This window comes from Microcaecilia unicolor, chromosome 5 (assembly GCF_901765095.1).
Source record: "Microcaecilia unicolor chromosome 5, aMicUni1.1, whole genome shotgun sequence".
In the NCBI taxonomy this organism is placed as follows: domain Eukaryota; kingdom Metazoa; phylum Chordata; class Amphibia; order Gymnophiona; family Siphonopidae; genus Microcaecilia; species Microcaecilia unicolor.
This window is the reverse complement of record NC_044035.1, coordinates 307,010,256-307,030,010: the sequence shown is the minus strand read 5'-3', so window position 1 is coordinate 307,030,010 and position 19,755 is coordinate 307,010,256. Positions and strand designations below refer to the sequence as shown.

The 19,755-nt window shown below is 42.7% G+C and overlaps 1 protein-coding gene across 1 annotated transcript in view; it reads right to left on the bottom strand.

Moving 5' to 3' along the window:
- The window catches only part of BRD7 (bromodomain containing 7), a 113,775-nt gene that overhangs the window by 42,763 nt on the left and 51,257 nt on the right, over positions 1-19,755 (bottom strand). Inside the window, 1 exon segment of the mRNA XM_030204348.1 lies at positions 10,572-10,679. Coding sequence (XP_030060208.1) covers positions 10,572-10,679 — 108 coding nt within the window.

Sequence of the window (19,755 nt, the reverse complement as noted above, 5' to 3'; positions counted from 1 at the left end):
TAGGATGAGGGGAGAACTGCGGAGCCTGCCAAAACATCCCCCTTGAGCCTGCTGATGACCCTGGTGCAGAAACTTCGGCCAATGGAGGGCTGTGCAAAGAGGCATGAGTACACATGCTGCAAATCCCCGATGCTGTTCTCCAGTTCCTACACCAGAAGCAGTGCTTAACTGTTTTGGCGGGAGTAGCCATCAAAGCACAGCAAAATACAGTCAACCTGATGTTAGCAGAGGCAGAGCAATGAAAGAAAATTCAACCAACTGCCAAATAGCACTGCTGGCTGTTTTTTAAGTGGCCTCAGCCGGCGTCAGGCTTTCTTTGTTTTTGTTTCCATAGGCAGGAGATGATCCCTATTTTTCTCAATCGCAAGCAGGTAAGCACAGCAACAGCAGAGGGGAGGAAGGTGGGAACAGACCTGGCACCACCAGATATACCCCAGAGGACTCTCAACCCCAAAGCTCAACTGAACCTGTGGGACAGGCCATGAGCCAGTATTAACCAAGAGATGCACAGGTTATTGTCCATCCTCCTGCTAGACAGAATACTGAAAGTGAGGCTGCTGCACAGGGTCTTATGTGGCAGAACTCTGGTGTTCTATTTCCACCTGCTGGAAGATGGGTATAAACCGCAAGTCTCTGGATTGATCTGCTGGACAACATGGAAATTTCAGTATACAATTTAACCGAACATCTATTCTTCAACCCCCCCCCCCCCCCCAAAAAAAAAAAAAAAATAGAACCAAGACAGCACAGATCCCCTTATTCTTATATCATCTAATTTCTGCAACTGAAGATCATGGTCCACCAATCAAAAGAATTAGATCTAACTGCATAAAAAATGCTGTTATATAAGACTATTCACGAATAGTCTTAAGTTCCAATATCAGTGCCAGTAAACAGGTTTCAGTACTATATTTTTTGAAACTTGATTGCATTGGATCAAGTATATTAATTTGCCCAAACATTCCTGAAGTCTGGCTGCCACCAAAGTTTCAGTACTTTAGCCAAAAAAGGAATGCTGACAACCAGTTTATAACTGGAGCATAGATCCATAGGTTTAGAGCTGTCTTTTATAATAGGTGTCAATATTATACTACCAGTCTCAGCAGGAAATTGTCCTGATGAAAACATAAGATCAGAGATTGAAGCCAATAAAGCCCTATCAAAGGTAAAAATTGTACCATATTTGTTGGACAAGGGTCTAAGACAAACATTTTTACTCACTTTTTTCACTGATTTAAGGAAATCAGTTATCTCAACAGGATACTATCAAAGATTCAACAGCTATACCCAGATCATTCTCAACCAAAGACCAAACCTCTTTCTAACCACCTCAATAGTTGCAGGATAAAGTCTACCAGCTTCTTCAAGCCAAGGCCACAGAAGCTCTCCCATCCCAGAACTGAGATTTCTACTTAATAATTTCTCATGCCAAAAAAAAAAAAAGATAGAAGGCTTGTGTTCTACACTCAGTCTCAAATAACTTAACTGTTAGTTTTCAAGGAGAAATTCAGAATTACCATTATCCACTCCACTCTTCCATTGCTTAACAAAGGAGATTGGATGTGCAAACTGGATTGGACAGATGTATAAACACACAATCATACCTCGGAAATTTACTCTTCAATCTAACTATGTTCAGTACAAAGTCCTTCCCTTTGGAATTTCCTTGGCCTCTAGGGTGTTTCTGAAAAGCTTCATGGTAGTAGCTCATACCTTCACAGGTAAGGCTACCATACTTGAATGACTGCCTTCTACTAGTTCTCCTACAGAAGACAAATTACTTTTCTACAGTCTCTGGGATTCCTTGTCAACATTCTGAAGTCCATACTTCACCCAACAACACCACTTCCTTTACAGGAGCAGTATTGGATACCATCTAGCCTAAAGCATTAGATTGTAAGCTCTGTCGAGCAGGGACTGTCTCTTCATGCTCATGTGTACAGCGCTGCATACATCTAGTAGCACTATAGAAATAATAAGTAGTAGTAGTAGTAGTAGTAAAGCCTTTCTTCCACAGCATGGGATCCAAATGCTCATGAACCATGATCATACCATACAATCAGCAACCAAGGCCACAGCTTGAGCTTATTTACAGATGCTGGGGTACATGGCTGTGATCATTTACATCATTCCACCATTGGCTCATCTAAAACTGACATCCTAAGTGCAATCTCAAGTTTCAGTGGAATTAATACACACCTCTTTCCTCCATACTTACCTTCCCGACTTTCCTATTATGGTAGTAGACATAACAAACCCAACCTAAGAGTGGACATTTCTTCTGCACCATGGCTGTATCAATTATTCCTTAGTTCAGATGCCTCAACTTGAGTGTGGGGAGCTCATATCAACAATCAACATTCACAAATGGTCAAGATACGAGACAATTCTTCATATTAATCACTTGGAACACAGGGCAATCTTGTGTGCCTTATGAGCATTCCTTTGCTGCTTTCATATTTCCTTTGTCGTAATTTGGACAATCAAGTAATGATGTTTTACATTAAAAATTAAGGGGGCTCAGGCTCTCTGCCTCTGCTGAGAAGCAGCTGGATCTTTGACTGATTGCCAACCACATCCAAATACAGACTTACATACCCAGTTCACAGAATAAGTTACCCAACAAACTCTGCAGACCTTACAAAGGATCCCCTCTTTCAACGCCTTAAATTATTTATTTCTGCTTGATATACCACCATATGGACTGTTCTAGGCTTCAAAGTGGTTTGGAATACAATAAAATGAGAGAGGCGAAGATTGAGAGAAGAAAGAACCTCTCCCCCCCCCCCCAAAAAAAAAACAGCCTAGTGAAAATCTGAAGCAAAGGCTTGAGTAAACAGGTAGGTTCCTAATGTGAAGTGGAAATGTGTTCCACAGTTTTGGGCAAACATAGCAAAAAGCGGTGGAGCATGAAGAAGGAAGACTGAGTTCCAAAGGTGACAGAAGCCGAAGGTGGTTGTGGTCAGTAGAACGAAGGAAACGGAGGGGAGTGTAGGGGATAAGGAGTTTATGAAGGTAGGCAGGGGCAGAATACTAGTGTGATTTGTAAACTAGCATGAGTAGTTTTTGAAAGCAACACGAACCGTAACTGGGAGCCAATGTTAAAGCTTAAGCAGGAGGGTAACGTGGTCAAAATGGCATGATTTGTAGAGCATCTTAACAGATATGGATTGAATGACCTGTAGGCACTTGAAGGACTGAAGTGAGATGCTGGCATAGAGAGAATTACAATAGTCAAGATGAGTGATAACCAAAGCCAGGACGAGAGGGCGAATAAGAGATTAGAAGGAATGGGCATACCAAACAAATACTGTAAAGAGAAAAGAATGAGGATTGGATGATCGAGTCGATTTGTGGTTTTAAAGTGAGTTTGTTGTCAAAGATGACACCTAAGATCTTGATGGCCTCTTTGAAAGTGAAAGGTTGGTTATTAATGAGAGAAGGAGAAGGAATAAAGCCATGTGGTGGAGAAAAACAAATGGATTCACATTTTGAGGCATTAAGAAAGACCAGATTTGTTTTAAGCCAGGCAGAGACTTTAGTCATTTTAAGCAAAGATTGTAAAACTTCCTCTCTACAGTTCTACTATTCCTTTCCCCTCTACATCTCACAACAGATGCACTGGCAATTCCATGGACTTGGTTGTTTCTTTGCACTTACCCTCCAATTCCACTCATACTCAGAGTACTATACATATTTCAGCAAAGCTGTTGCATAATGATTCCCATAGCACCCTACTGGCCTCCACAAAACATGTTCCCTCTTCTCCAGAACCCTGCAGTTCTACCTCCTTGCAAGCTGCTCCAGTTCCCACCACCAAACACATAACAAGAGGGCTGATGTTTTCATCCAGACCTTGAGTTTTTAGCCCTCAGTCTGGAAACTAAGAAGCCTCTAGCTTCTACTCTTAGCATTCCACATCTCATTCAGGACATCCTGATTGCTCTCCTCAGCATTCCACTACATAGATGTATGCTTTCAATGGAAAGATTTTCAGTCTGGTGCTCTGCTAACAGCCATGACCCTATTACATGTCCTCCTATGAGGATTCTACTTTACCACATACCACCTGTATTGTCTTGTACTCTGATGGAAGAGGTTTGAAGGCCATCTCAGTGCACCCTCTGTGTACCATGCTTCAGTATATAACATTCCATCTTCACAATCTCAGCTGATTGCTCATTTGAAAGGCCTACTTCATGTAAAGCCTCCATTATAAGCCCAGTGTGACTTGGGATCTGAATACAGTCCTTACTTCTCTCATGAAACCTCCTTTTGATCCTTTAGAAATAGTGTATCTCAAATTCCTAACTTGAAAAGTACTCTTCCTAGCAGTGGCATACCTAGGTTGGCTGCCACCCGGGGCAGGTCGCCACTACGCCCCTCTCGGCACATCACCCACCTACCTCTCCTCCGAAGCACATTAGCCTCACCACTTGAGGGTGCACGGAGTAGTCACGGTCTCCTGCCCCAGAACAGGAAGTAATGTCGGGGGGGGGGGGGGGGGGTGCAGGGAACTGGCAAGAGTAGACAGCCGCACAACTGCTCCATGCACCCTCTTGCTGCCTGCACCCGGGGTGGACCACCCCCACCGCCCCACCCTTGGTACTCTAGAGCTTCCTAGTAGCAAACCACTACTCAATTCCACTATCCTTGTTCCTTCTCACCCAGTACTATCCTCACCCTTAATTGTTTTGTCTGTCTGTATTTTTAGATTGTAAGCTCTATCGAGCAGGGACTGTCGCTGTGTCAGGTGTTCAGCGCTGCGTGCGTCTGGTAGCGCTATACAAATGTTAATAATAATAATAATAAATCATTTGAGTTAGGACAGTTAGTGAATTTCAAGCAATGGTATTGTATGAACCATTTACCCAGTTTCTTCACTATGCTTCAGACACATCCCAAGTTTTTACCTAAGGTGTTACACCTTTACACCTGAATGCAGAATAGTGCTTCCAATTTTCTGTTCTAGACTGTAAATGGGCTTTTGCCTGTTACTTAAACTTGTCCAAGGTTTTGTTCCAATGTACTTATATCCTTTGATTATATTACTAACATTGATCTATAATACCAGGAACTACTTGAATTTATCTTTGCCCTCTTTTAAAGGATTGTCCGTTAAGAAAATGTTTTCTAATTCTTTTATCTATCAAACTACAAAAATTTGGAATGCTATGCCATCTTCTACTACTACTCTTTCCTCTTATATAACTTTTTGTAGATCTCTTAAGGCAGTCCTTTTCAGGAAATATGTACTTTGAGGTCAGTGAGGGTTATCTATTATGCTACGATTTATAATATTGTAAATTCCCATTTATTGTACTGGTTTCTGATATTGTAATCCGCTTCAAACTATTTTCTGGTGTGAGAAAATAGAAATCTCTGGTAATGTAATGTAATCATTGATAGTGGCAACTTAACTGTTCATGTTGTTCGATCTAAACAAGACTGGTATGCAAAAGTACTCTAGCAAACTGACTGACCTCTTGCTACAATTCTTCTACGTGTAAGGGGGCTAGGCCCCTGCCTATATAGCTATATTACCAAGCTTGGCTTGACAACCTCTTGCAAGAACAGAGACCAATGCAGGGTGAAATTTAGCCTGAATTCGCTCATCAGCTGGAACTTGATTCTGGACTACTTAGCTGATGTCATGATTGCAGAATCACTGTACCCTGAACTTCTTGTGCAGAGACCAGCTTGACCTTGCCACGTTGGTACCGCAGTCTGTATCTGCAGTGATGTAAAATGTGGTTTCTGAGGTCTGGATGTTCACAACAAAGGGAGGAGCTTGCTTATCTTCAGAGACAGGGCCTTTACCAGAACCATACAAAGATGGAGTTCTGGAAACCAAAACTAACTGGTGTTCCATTCAACCTGAATCATCATCATTTCAGGTTTCAAACAGCCATCCGATCTGCTGCTGTATTGCTGAGACCTGCCAGGGCTTTTCTACATGGACATCTGCATCCAGGTTGCATAAAAGCTCTGTTATTGCTAAAGGGTAACCCACAGGTGGCCTGATTTCAGGACCTTAACCAGGGCTTGTGTGCATTCACTCTAATTTTCTGATAAGAACATCTGTCTTTTACTCCTTCATGAGATACCTCACATTTGCACATAATTCTTAATTATTCGTGTTTCATTTTTGGTTGTTTTACTTGATTATAAATAGTTTTTGTTTAATAATGATTGGCCTGATTCCTTGTTTGTCAATATACTTTAGGAGTTAAGAATTCAGATCTGTATTACCTTTTTTTTTTAATTATTTTTTTTTTTTTGGGGGGGGGGGGGGGGGGGGGGGGTGTAAGTTTACCAAGTGTTTATTACAGAATGCTAGTCAAAAATATATACCATTACATTTTACCTAATAGGCAGTTGCCTGTAATTGCCTCCTTATATATGAACAGGTGGACATTTCTCTTAGCTATAAGGTAATGTCTCAGCAGATTAGAGCTACTGCATCCACAGCCCGATGATCAAAGGTAAATACAGACACTAGAGGCCACTAGCAACGGACTAGCGCCCGCATTTACCTGTACTACCATGATTCATTGGCCTGAAAGAGCCCGAGCAAAGCCATAACGCAGAGCTCATTTAAATTACATTTAAATGAGCTGTGCTTGTATTCTGCCCCTATGACCAGAGAACAGTGCTATGATCGTAGGAGCAAAATAGCACCTTAACCCTATGCCAGCCCAGAGCTGGCATTAGGGTTAAGGCTCCAGCCCTCCCTTATCAGAGTCAAGCAGCCCGGGCTGCCACAGTGTCCTGGGGATCCACAGGATCCCCGGACCCACCTCTCAAAACAAGGCCCTGGTGGCCTAGTGCCTCCCCAAGTATCCATACACCCCTGCCATGAGGACACGCAAGGATGGAGATCTGATGAACCTCCAGCCCCCGACCTCCCCACCACTAGGGTACCCAGCCCCCCTAAAAAATATACCTGGTGGCCCAAGGGGACTGTCGACACAACCGCCCCCCACCCTCCCTGGTGGTCTAGTGGTAAATCCTCTCCTCCACCCCTCCCCCAATACCTCTTGCTAGAAAAAAGAGCAACACTCCCTCCACTTCCAGCAAGTGCAGCCTACAAAATGGTGGTGCCCTGCAATGCCCGATCAATCCCGGTACGGGGGGAGGATTTATCATTAGACCACCAGGGAGGGTGGGGAGGGGATTGCGTCAGCAGCCCACTTGGGCCTCCAGGTATATTTTTTGGGGTGGGGGAACTGGAGATTCACCAGACCTCCAGTCCCCCCATGCTCTTGTGGCGTGGATTGGGGGCAATGTGTACTCGTGGTGGGGAGGGGATGCTTGGGGTGGCACTAGACCATCAGGACCTTGTACTGAGAAGTCTGAGGGTCCTATGGACCTTCAGCCTGTGTTTGACACGTCAGGGTTTTTGGCAGCCCGGACCTGTTAAACAAGTGCAAGAGGATTGTGCCTGGCAGAATCCTCCCTAACTTTCCCAGGATGATCAACACTAATAATGCTCAAAAACTGGCATTAGCGCTGATCATTGGGGAGTTAATTCCCCGCACTGTTCCAGTGCTGTTTTTACGGCGATGTTGCTGTCTTACTGAATACCATCTGTGAAGCAGCTACATGGTCCTCTCTTCACACCTTCACCACGCATTATTGTTTGTACTAAACAGCACAAGAAAGTGCTTTCGGTAAAGTGGTACTAGCCAATCTGTCAACTAACTCTCGCACTCAACTGTGCGGACTGCTCCAAGAACTAAGACAAATCAATGATGAACATTCCTAAGTTTGGGAGTCACCGTCATTAAGAAGGTGGCAGATATGTGCACTGGGTTTGGTTTGAATAGCTTGAGAAGTCGAGAAGAACAGGATTGTGGTTTGAGTAGGCAGTAAGTAGGACCTGACTGGGGTGAATTTAGGTTACCTAGTTGGGATGAGGAGTTTAGGCAGAGTTGGAAGGGGTTTGGGGTGGGAGAGGTGTTGGATCCTTTGCCTACTTTTTGGGTTAGACAGCAGCAATTGGGGTTGATGCCATTTGTGTTTCATAGGATCTGTCGGAGCTTGAGAAGGGGTGGTGCCGACTCCCTGGAAGACAGCAGTGGTACGTCCAATGTTGAAGGGACTGGGAAAAGATATGCTTGATGTAGCCAACTATATTGAATCTAGGCATGATGGCAAAACTAGTGGGGAGAATGGTATTTCCACAGTTGGTGGCGTTTGTAGAGAATGTTGAGACACCGAGTTGCACTTAGTCCGGATTTTGGGAAGGATATGGGATGGAGTCAGTCTTGGCTTTGTTAATGAGTGATAGGCATGGGCAGTTGGATAACGGTAGGGTGGCAGTGTCGTTAGATTTAACAGCCACCTCTGATGTGTTGGACTATGAACTTATGTTGCAGTGTTTGCAGATGTTGGGGATTCGAGGTTTGGCTCTGGGTTGGCTTGAATCTTTTCTTCAGGGCTGTTCGTTCATGGTTTGAGCAGGTGTGGAGTGTTCAGCAGTGTGTGAGTTAATAAAGGGGGTGCTGCAAGGGTCAGCCTTGTCGCCGATACTTTTTAATCTGTTTTTGGCACCACTGTTTCAGGTTGCAGTGCGAGTTTAGTATATGCAGACAATATTTTATTGGTGGGGTTTGTTCACGTGTCTCACCAGATCTGACAGCAATTCAGGATTCTTTGGTGGCTATTAACAATTGGATGGCGCAAAACAGGTTGGTGTTGAATGTGGTAAGACCACAGCTAGTCTGTTGGCTGGTTGGTCATTTGCAATGTCCATCAGTTCCACCTCTATTCTTGCAGGATAAGGTGCAACTTTCAGATGCTTTTAAATATTTGGGGGTCTGGCAAACAGGTTTCACAAGTTGTGTGTGCTGGGTTTGCTTCTTTGAGGGCAGTATGTTCATTTTTCGATGAGCAAGTATTCCATTCTTTTTTGAACTCATTTTTAATGTCGTGATTGGATTACAGTGGCGTGGACTATATGAGTATTCCCTGTAGTTTAGTGAAGTGTCTGCAAACAGTACAGAACGCTGGAATTTAGTTGCTAGGTGGATTATCTATGAGAGATCATGTCACTCCTCTTTATGTCAAATATCACTGGCTTCCAATAGAGTTTTGCTGTATGTTTACCATGGGTACTTGCTATAGGAAAGCCAGGGTATTTGGCGGAGCTGTTACACTCTTATAATCCTACCAGATTGTTGCGGTCTCAGGAGCAGTTGTTATTGGCACTTCCTCCTCATTCCTCCGCTCAACTTACTTCAACTTGGGGTCTTGCCAGGTATTTGTGACCTGGATTGGCCACTGTTGGAAACAGGATGCTGGGCTTGATGGATCTTTGGTCCTTCCCAATATGGCAATACGTATGTACTTATGAAGATGGTTTCTTTTGGCATGTTCCTTATTTGTGGAAACAGTTGCCATTGCATCTTCGAGAAGAAAGACCTTATCAAATATTTAAAACTAAAGTCTTATTTTTTTGATACATTTTTAAGAAGCTGAATCCTATCCGTCCCTGGGTTGGATGGCTCGCAGAAGATTGTTTTGGATGACTGAATGCTGGATGTTTATTCTTGGGATGAGTTGCGTTAGTATTTGACATGGTGTTCCGTTCTATTTGGATTTTAATTGTTGTAAACCATTCTGACTTGTTTGCAAAAAAGGGTGATCTATCAAGTTGTTTTATATTATTAAACCATTTGTGTGACAGTCCTGCTTTTTGAAAGAAAATGCAATGTTACCCATCTGTAACAGGTATTTTCCGTAGACAGCAACATTGATAAGGCATCCAATCCCTCTCACCCCTCCTGAGAGTTGCCTTACTGTTTTTGAGCATTGGAACGAAACAGCTGAACACGGTAAAGGTTATGCATGCTCAGAGAGCAGTTCTCTCCCTCTATAATCGGGGACATTACCCACTCTTGCTGTCTATTGTAAACATCTGTTAGAAGTCAGAAACATTGCTTTTGTTTTATATGAATTAAAGAGCCACTAAAGAAGATATCTGAAAGGGAGAAGGATTTTTTCCAGTTTACCATAGAAGGATACACTTAACATCCGGGATCAAGAGAAATGAAAACGCAAGAACTTAGAAGGTGAAGAGAGAAAGGGTATGTAACAGAGTCTATTAACTGAGGGTAAGCGAAAGGGAGAATAGGAACTGCAGTGTGGGAAAAAGAAGACTTTATTCCACAGAAATTAACATACACTGTACCACTTTAAGCATATGTTCTCAAATTAAAAAAAAACAAAATAACATGGTGCACAGTTCTTTTAATGTAATAAACTATTTAACAAATGACTTAGTTCAAGAGTTCTGAGGGTTGTTATTGTTAGTAGTGGTTAAGAAGCATGGAAGCCACAGAATTCAACTCCTGTTGACACTGCCTGTGACTCTGGGTGAGTCACTTCATTTTCCATTGCTTCAGGTACTACTTAGATTGTAAGTCCACTTGGACAAGGAGCTGATGCATATACCTAATTGTAACCTGCTTTGAGCTTGGGTTTAGAAAAGGCAAGCAATTAAATCTAAAACAATTCTGAAACCAACAGCATGAGACAGCACTAGAGAATAGAATTCTATCACTTACCTGGGGTAACTTTGTTCCTTTTGTCTTCTTTGAAGCCTTGTAATGTATTTACCCCTGACTGAAGCCTTCCAGCAGCTGCACCCAACTTCAAAGGGCAAAGACCTGGCTCTGTAACACAACACATGGAGAGGACATAAAAAAAATGAAGTGAAAAGGCTTATTGAATCTGAAACGCATAGGTTTTGAAGCAGGTTCAGCTTCTGCAATATGTTTCCTGCAAACTTCCTACATTCCTGTGATTACAAAGAATTGAATTCCACATATAGTGTATAAAACACTGAAGAGCATTGTACTCAAGTGTGTTAACATTGGATGCTAATGTGCATAACGCCATATTTATGGTTTCATATTGAGATGCATATGAGGGACATATATTGCACATGGTAAAGTACAAGTAAACATGTAGATGTCAATTCAAGAACTTAACTATGCCTCTAAGTGGTGTCTGTTATGCATCTTACACATTTTAACTGGTGTACTTTATTAGCTATGCTAATAGGTAATGAGACATTTTCTATAGCCTGCATCTCATTAGCATATTTTTGCCATTTACTAAAATGTGTTAACGAACTTGTGATAACTTACTGGCTCAAAGCATGGCTCCCTATAATAAAAAATGAACTTTAAAAAAAATATATTTTCCAGATTTTAAACAATTTGTCTAGTGATTACACTTAGACCAGAAGTGACAGGTTTTACATCCTAAACTAGTGAAAAAGGAAAAAAAAAATTGTAAAGAAATCTAAATAACCTGGATGCATACAAAACACCCACAATAAGAGGGGTGTGTAAGTATAATCCTAATTTAATATTTACGTGCTAAGAAGATTTACTAGAAACAAAAGAAAAAAATGTAAATGAAGTGAACCCAACTTTACCTCAGAAAAGGATGGACAATATCAAACTACGTGGTTCCCCTATAATTAAGGGTTTTAACCCACCCACTTTATGGACTGTTTAGAAACTTCTCCAATTGGGCAGGATTTTAAAAAAAAAACATATTTAGTACCCTGAAACTTTAAAATACACAATAGGAAATTTGAGAAAAAACATTCAGCGTCCAGTTAATAGAGTCAAGAACGAAGAGACAGGAACTTCTACCTTTTGTCCTGTGTCAACCTACAAAAGAAACAGGAGAAAGAATGATCTATTGTTCAAGAAATAAATCTTTACCCTTAAAAAAGGACTTAAAGTTCCTGTGCATTTCCAGTGCAAATGAAAGTACTAGAGTAGCACTCAAAATCTCTGCATCCTGAGAGTTCTCCAGAATTTAAGTCAAATTGAGAGACCTCTGTTGGACTAAAATATTAAGAGATTGCCCTAGGCCAGTGGTTCCCAAACCTGGTCCTGGAGGCACCCCAGCTAGTTAGATTTTCAGAATACCCATAATGAATATTCATGAGAGAAATTTGCATGCACTGCTTCCACTGCATGCAGCTGTTCTTTGCTGGCAGCAAGCAAAAGCAGCCAGTGACTGATGCACACTATTTGCGCCAGCCACACTGCCTGTTTCCAAATAGGCGGGAACATGTCAGAGGGAAGGCTGTGGGACCGGTGGGAGTAGGGTGTATTTATTTTTATTACATTTGTACTCCGTGCTTTCCCACTCATGGCAGGCTCAATGCGGCTTACACGGGGCAATGGAGGGTTAAGTGACTTGCCCAGAGTCACAAGGAGCTGCCTGTGCCTGAAGTGGGAATCAAACTCAGTTCCTCAGTTCCCCAGGACCAAAATCCACCACCCTAACCACTAGGCCACTTGCTGCCATTGAAGAATTGCTGTTTTAAAAGGCAATTTTTTCATAAGCCACATTATTGTTAATGGAATAAAATATTCCTTTATCCATTTGTGGGCTGAGGAGGAGGCAGTGGCAGGGCCCTTAATTGCTTGTCTCAGGTCCGGCTTTGTCTCTCAGTGGCCCTGATGGTGACACTAAAGTCAAATAGGTTTTCAGAATATCTGTATTCATAATGAATATGAGTGAGGTACATTTTTGGACCCATTACATACACATTATTCTAATGAAAACAGTCACAGCGAAGGAGACGAGATAGATGATGACAAAAAACTTTTACTGGACTCAAACAGTTCACAGCAAAAGTTTATTGCTAAAACCTGGACTCGACACGAGTCATGTTTCGGCTACTCCGGCCTGCCTCAGGAGTCCCTGTATTTTATTTCTACAGCGATTTCTGGAAGAAGAAATGGTCCTTAAAAAAATGTGTAAGAATGAAAGGACAATTCAAAAATCACCTTGACTCGAAAGTGCATCATCACAAAATGACGAACATCATCACACAAATTTTTGTGATGTTAACCTGCTTAACTTGAGACTAAAGGCAATTTGAATGACATATTAATAAGTTTCAGGATAGCCCAGGACTTAATAAAAATTTATAACTAGACACTGAATATATAAGAAAGAAAATCAATAATTCCACTAATGGGATAAATCAGGAAAGGTCCACTAGGAGATAAGTGATGCAACTGTCACCAAATCCACTAGCAATCGGTGCATAAAGTGCCTTGTTGTTAGAACCTCCCTTCTCCAGCCAAATTTTCCAGTGAACTATGATACAACATAACTTCTCTTATTACCCTTATATAGTTTTGAGGGTTTTTTTTTTAATTTGTAACAACTCTTTTGGCTTGTTTTTTCTTAACAGTAAGGACATCTTTCAATGCATCAGTTATGTGCTGAGCAGCTATGAACCTTCATACAGATCTTATCACTAGTTGTCCAATCAGATTTTACTGATAACGCACATTTGCAATCTGAAGTTCTACTAAATGCACAATTGCAGAAATAAAAAAATGTGATACACGGAAGAGGAATAAGGAGAAATTAGGTCTTAGCTGATAATTTTCTTCCCATTAGTCCTTCTCACTATTCCAGAACCTGTGGGATAGTTGTCTCCATCAATCAGCAGGTGGAGATAGAGAACTGAAAACTGAGCTGAGATCTCTCTCTCTTGGCATCCAATCCAGCTCCTCAGTATTTACGTAGACAAACAGTAAGAAGAAAGAATAAACACAACAACCTAAAACATTTGCTAACCTAACACTAACCAGGCAAGCAAACAAACAAGTGTGGACCTCTCTCATCACTGGACAACTTGTAGAGAACAAGAGATAAGCAGGAAGCACCATGCAAGGTGCCAGTCAATATTTGACCCATTACTTTGCACTGACTAAACATCTTAGAAACCTTGGGCGATGGGGGAGGAAGTGACGTCACCACCTGAAATGGCTGCCTGAGCCACGAGCTCTGATCAGCCCTAAGCAATCAGGAAACCCACTGCATAAAGATTTCACAAGTGCGACCAAAAAACGCATGAAAACGTCGTTTAAAGCTAGGGGTAAGCGATATATGATGACTTCAAAAACCCCGGCAGTCGATTTACAAACTTTTGCATACACGGGCCCAGCCGCGAGCTCGACTACACCAGCCCCTGAACATCGCCAGCCCGATTCCCGAGGGGGAAGTCCCTCGCCGCTCTCCCCGTCGTTGTTCACAACGGGGGAGGGACGGGTCCCGGAGGACACAAATATGCAAGAAATCCGGGGTTGGTTACAAGAGATAAAAACGGAGATAATCACAGCAGTACGGGCGGACATCGCTGCGATGGGGGCGGAGCTACGCGGAGAAATAGGCGCGCTGGGCCTACGAGTAGCCAAGGCAGAAGACCGTTTGGATGAGCAAACGGAACTAATTCAGACACTCAATTCCCAACAACGTGAGGCCCGGCACGAAACCCAACAAGTCTGGGATAAAATAGAAGACCTTGAGAATCGGAGCCGCCGATGCAACGTGCGATTTCGTGGTCTCCCAGACACACCACACTATACGGATTGTGAGCAGACGGTTCAAAAAATCGAGAGTGCGCTGCTACAGAACATTCAAGTTACAAGAGACCCTGCTACAATCCAGCTGGTGCGTGCCCACAGAGCCCTAGGAACCATAACATCAAACCACCCAAAGGATATTATCGCATGTTTCAGCGATTTTAAATTAAAAGAACAGATCATTCAGGCATCGCGCTCCACGCCAGGATTTGAATGGGATTCGTATCATATTGAATGCTACCAAGACCTGGCTGCGGCTACCTTGAAAAGAAGGGCAGAGCTCCGGCCTTTCACGAGATTTTTGACAGACAAGGGGATTAAATATCGATGGGGCCACCCCTTTGTGTTGCGGTTCTACAAGGAGGGGAAGCAGTACCAAATACGAGATATTGCAGAGGCAGCGCACATCTTTCCGGAAGCAGGCCCCAGCGGAGACATTAATACTCCCAGGAAACGTGTACCATCCATTGGAGACAGACCAAGATGGCAGCGGGTCACAGCGGGAAAAGGCCGGCTACAGCGGCAACACTCTGACACTCAATTAAGAAGGCCTGAAGACAAAGCAAAGAAATGACTGGAGGAACAGACACAATAATGTTTGATCCCTGGCATAAGTTGCAAGAGAATGACTGTAAGATTGAATCTTGTACTGTGATGACCATTTGCTATATATATATTTCTATAAGAAATAAGCGCTTTTCAGTTGCGCATCTAGCATTAATTTGCTCTAAGCAGCGGGGCTCAAATTGTTAATAGATAATATGTTGGGGGGTGGGTCACTTCCCTCTATGACATCCTTATGTTTTTGTTCCAGGGATGTCTTAAAATGGGATGGGAGGGCAAGGGAGTTCTTAGTTGGGGGGAGATTAGCTCAGATTCGATATTACTTGAAGGTTAGGGAGCAGGACTCTCAAGAGGGGATAGATCAGAGGATTGGGAAAGGAAGAGGGATAGAAGAGAGTGTCCCACAATTGAGATGAGTATTGTAAATTGCATGACCCTTAATGTAAAGGGACTTAATTCCCCAGGAAAGAGGCACCTCATGTTTCAGGAGATAAAACGTCTCCATGCAGATATAACATTTATCCAAGAGACCCATTTACTGCAGAAGGCAGAGCGTTGGTGTAGTACTATGAAATCGCAGCAAGTATTTTTTGCATCATGTCTCACAGAAAGAAAAAAGAATTGAGTCCTGATAGTATTATCTCATAAATATCCCTGGCAGGTGCAACGAGTAGTAAGGGACAAAGGGGGTAGATATCTATTGCTGATTGTAAAAGTAGAAGGGGAGTTGCTGACACTCTTAAATATATACGCTCCCAATGATCAGCAAGGTGCCTTCTATTCGGACCTATCAGTGCTCCTCTCTAAGCATGTTGAAGGGACCCTTTTAATGGGTGGTGATTATAATCTCACGCTACAACCAACATTAGATAATTCTACACAAGGGGTACGCTACTCGCAAGCAGATCGATCCCAATTGTATAAATTTATGAGGCAATGGCAACTATTAGACATTTGGCGACACAGAAACCCCCAAACCAGAAGTTATACATTTTATTCAGCTGTACACAACTCTCATTCACGCATAGACTTTTGGATGTGGCATCCGACATTAATGACAAATGCTGTTGATATTCAGATATATCCGAGGACGTGGTCAGACCATGCTCCAGTTGTACTTGAGCTGAAATTGAAGGTAATGAGTCCTGAGACACCACAGTGGCGCTTTAGCGATAAATTATTAGCAGACCCAGTCATAGCTGCCAGGCTAGAAGCGGATATTAGAGAGTACATTGATATTAATGATAATAATGAAGTATCGGCTGGGATCCTATGGGAAGGGTGTAAGGCCGAGCTCCGGGGAAAAGTTATATCCTTACAGATCCACCTAGAACGACAGGTAAGAGCAAGGACCCAACAAATACACGCGGAGTTGAGGGACCTCACCGACCAATCCACTGGGCGGCCGGGGGCGGGAGAAGTAAACCACCGTATGCATGCACTGCGGACGCAGCTTAGGGAAATTCAAATGGCAGAGATAGCAGAGCACCTTCAACGGGTGAGACAAGCTCATTTCGAATTTGGGAATAAAGCTTCACGATTACTAGCATTTAAGTTGAAAAAAACATTATACCCATACACAAGTACCCTCCATCTTCAATAGGGAGGGGAAACTGTGCATAGCACGAGAGGATATCAAGACAGCCTTCTCAGACTTTTACACGACCTTATATAGAACGGAGGGGACTTTAGATGCGCAGGAAGCCCAGAATTATCTTACACGAGCGACGCTCCCCACACTAACAGCAATAGCGGCGGAGGCGCTCTCTGCCCCTGTCACATCAGATGAGGTGGCGTGGGCCATAAGTGACATGCCTAATGGTAAAGCCCCGGGCCCAGATGGATTCACAAACAAATTTTATAAACGATTTAGCAAGCTTTTAATCCCTTTACTGGTTTGAGCATTCAATGAGCTTGACACCCAAGAGGAGTTATTTTATACTTGGCGATTAGCAAATGTAGTAGTTTTGCCTAAACCAGGAAAGAATCCACAGTATTGTAATTCTTACCGTCCGATCTCCTTGTTGGGATCGGATTATAAGCTTTTTACTAAGATACTGGCTAAGAGACTGCAAAGGCTTATGCCGAAGCTGGTACAAGAAGACCAGGCAGGATTCATCATGGGAAGGCAAGCAATAGATAATATTCGCAGGGCACTCCACTTGATTTATGAGGCAACCAACACCCGACAGCCAATGTTGCTTCTTTCTTTAGACGCCGAAAAGGCATTTGATCGGGTCAATTTGGCCTTTATGTTTGCAGTACTAGAACAAATGGGATTTACAGGTCGATTTATAATATGGCTTCAGTTATTGTATACCCGGCCATTGGCAGTATTGAGAATCAATGGATCCAACTCTGACCCGATAACATTAGAACGTGGGACCCGCCAGGGCTGTGCCTTGTCTCCACTACTGTTCGCTTTAACAATGGAGCCCTTGGCTCAATGTATACGTCAACACCCGCACATACACGGTCTTAAGGTGGGGCATCTAGCACACAAAGTCATGCTATTCGCTGATGATATTCTATTAACAGTGACTAAACCAGGTGAGTCCTTGCCTTATATATTACAGGAACTGAATCAATATGGCAATATGTCTGGGTTCCGGGTAAATATTGATAAGTCTGAGGCCTTGGGATTGGGGCTAGCGATAGAGAAGGAAGCCACAATGCGGCAGCAATTTCGGATCAAATGGGTCCAGCGGTCCCTCCGATATCTGGGTATTCAATTAACACCCAAAATGTCGGACCTCCATCAAGTTAACTTTCCTCAGAAGCTTAAAGAATTTTTTCGAGACCTTGACAGATGGGAGGGGTTAGAATTATCTTGGTTGGGACGGGTGGCAGCCATAAAAATGATGATTTTGCCCAAGCTTTTGTACTTGTTCCTTGCATTACCATTACCAGTACCGAAGGGATTTTTTCGACAGCTTAACAGAAAGGTTTTCGCATATATATGGCAGCATAAGCCGCCACGTGTGCGTGCAGCTGTTATGTACCAATCAAAAAAAAGAGGAGGAATGGGGGTCCCAAATTTTGCTTTATATCATCAAGCAGCACAGCTGCGAGTACTAGCGGAGTGGAGCACTGGTAGTATTAAGTCATGGGTCCAAATAGAATAATACTGGATGGGACTAACAAATTTACGCTCTATATTATGGCTACCAAAGAGCCAACTTCAGTCTTATATTAGGAAAGCCCCACTGGCAGTGCAATACCCCTTGTAGACATGGTGGGCGGTCAGGCAAAGGACTCTCCCCAACAGACTACACTTTCAACAGATGACAATAAAAACTGCCCCGGGAAGCCCGCTGGGGATAGACAATCCGCTTTATGGCCAATGGGAAAGGAGGGGTCTTATAATTGTGGGAAGATGATCAAGTAATTCCATTTGAGGAGTTACAGGAGGACTATGGATTACCATCCTCCCACCTGTTTCATTATCAGCGGTTTAGAGATTACATAAATAGGAAGGCAAAGACAGAATTGGTTTTGGAGGAGGTAGATATAGAAAAAGCAATGAGGGCGGGCAGTCATAGGGGGTGTGTATCTCATCTATATGGGGCTCTGCTTGCCGATCAGGGCCCAATACAATATTATATACGATGGGAGCGGGATTTACAAATAACCCTAGATAATACTCAATGGGACAAAGCTTTAGAACAAATGTTACAAGCCTCTGTCTCCAGTTCCCTCACTGAAAACAGCTATACAATACTATATCAATGGTATTATACCCCAAAGAGATTGGTAAAAATGTATGGGAAGGGGTCTGATCAATGTTGGAGAGGATGTGCAATGGTGGGGGATATGCCCCATATTTGGTGGTCTTGTCCTAAGATTCAACTATATTGGGCGGAACTGATTGATAAGTTCGCCCAAGTGACCGGGGTGCGATATCCAGCTAAACCTGAGATATGCTTACTACACATTCGCCCGCCTGGAGTCCGACTTTCCGACCATCGACTTACGTCCATATGGTTTATAGCTGGAAAAATAGCATTGGCGGCAGCGTGGAAAAGTATAATGACACCACCGGTGATTCGAGTGATACATGAGATGGACTATCTTTACCAAATGTCAAAATTGACAGCCTTGAAATCGGGACATATAACAAAATTTAATCTGCTATGGGAACGATATCGAACAAGGAGAGGACACAATGGGATAGATCTTGATGCACCCCACTTGATTGTTCCTAGACTCTGAAAGTGGATTGATCGATCTTAGTAATACTAACCTTCATTAATGAGTAAGAGGTTTATGTTGGGGTAGAGGGGTAGGGACGAAGGAGGGAATATGTTATTTCTTCTGTTATTTGTTATGTAAGTTTTATATATATGCTATGTGATTGATACATGACTATTGTTATATATTGTTATTCAAAAATTTTAATAAACATAAATTTAAAAAAAAAAAAGTGGGTAAGGGGGGTGGGGGGGAGTAGGGGGAGGGGGGGTTAAGGCGTATCGTAATCGGTTAGAAGGGTGTGAACAAGTTGTTGAGGGGTTTCTATACATGTGAGTTTGAGATTAAAAACTTATTGTTTGAAGTGGGGAAGTATTGGATGGGGGGGGGGGGGGGGGGGGAAACTAAAGCAAGATTGAAGGTTGGGTTGCTTTATATGGTTATGGAGGGGGGTTATTTGGTGTTGTTTATCCGACGTGCGAGTCAGGCAATGTATTCTTGAATGTTTCCATGTATTGATGAGTACTTCAATAAAAATTTATCGAAACAAAAAAAAAAAAAAAGAAACCTTGGACGAGCCTCT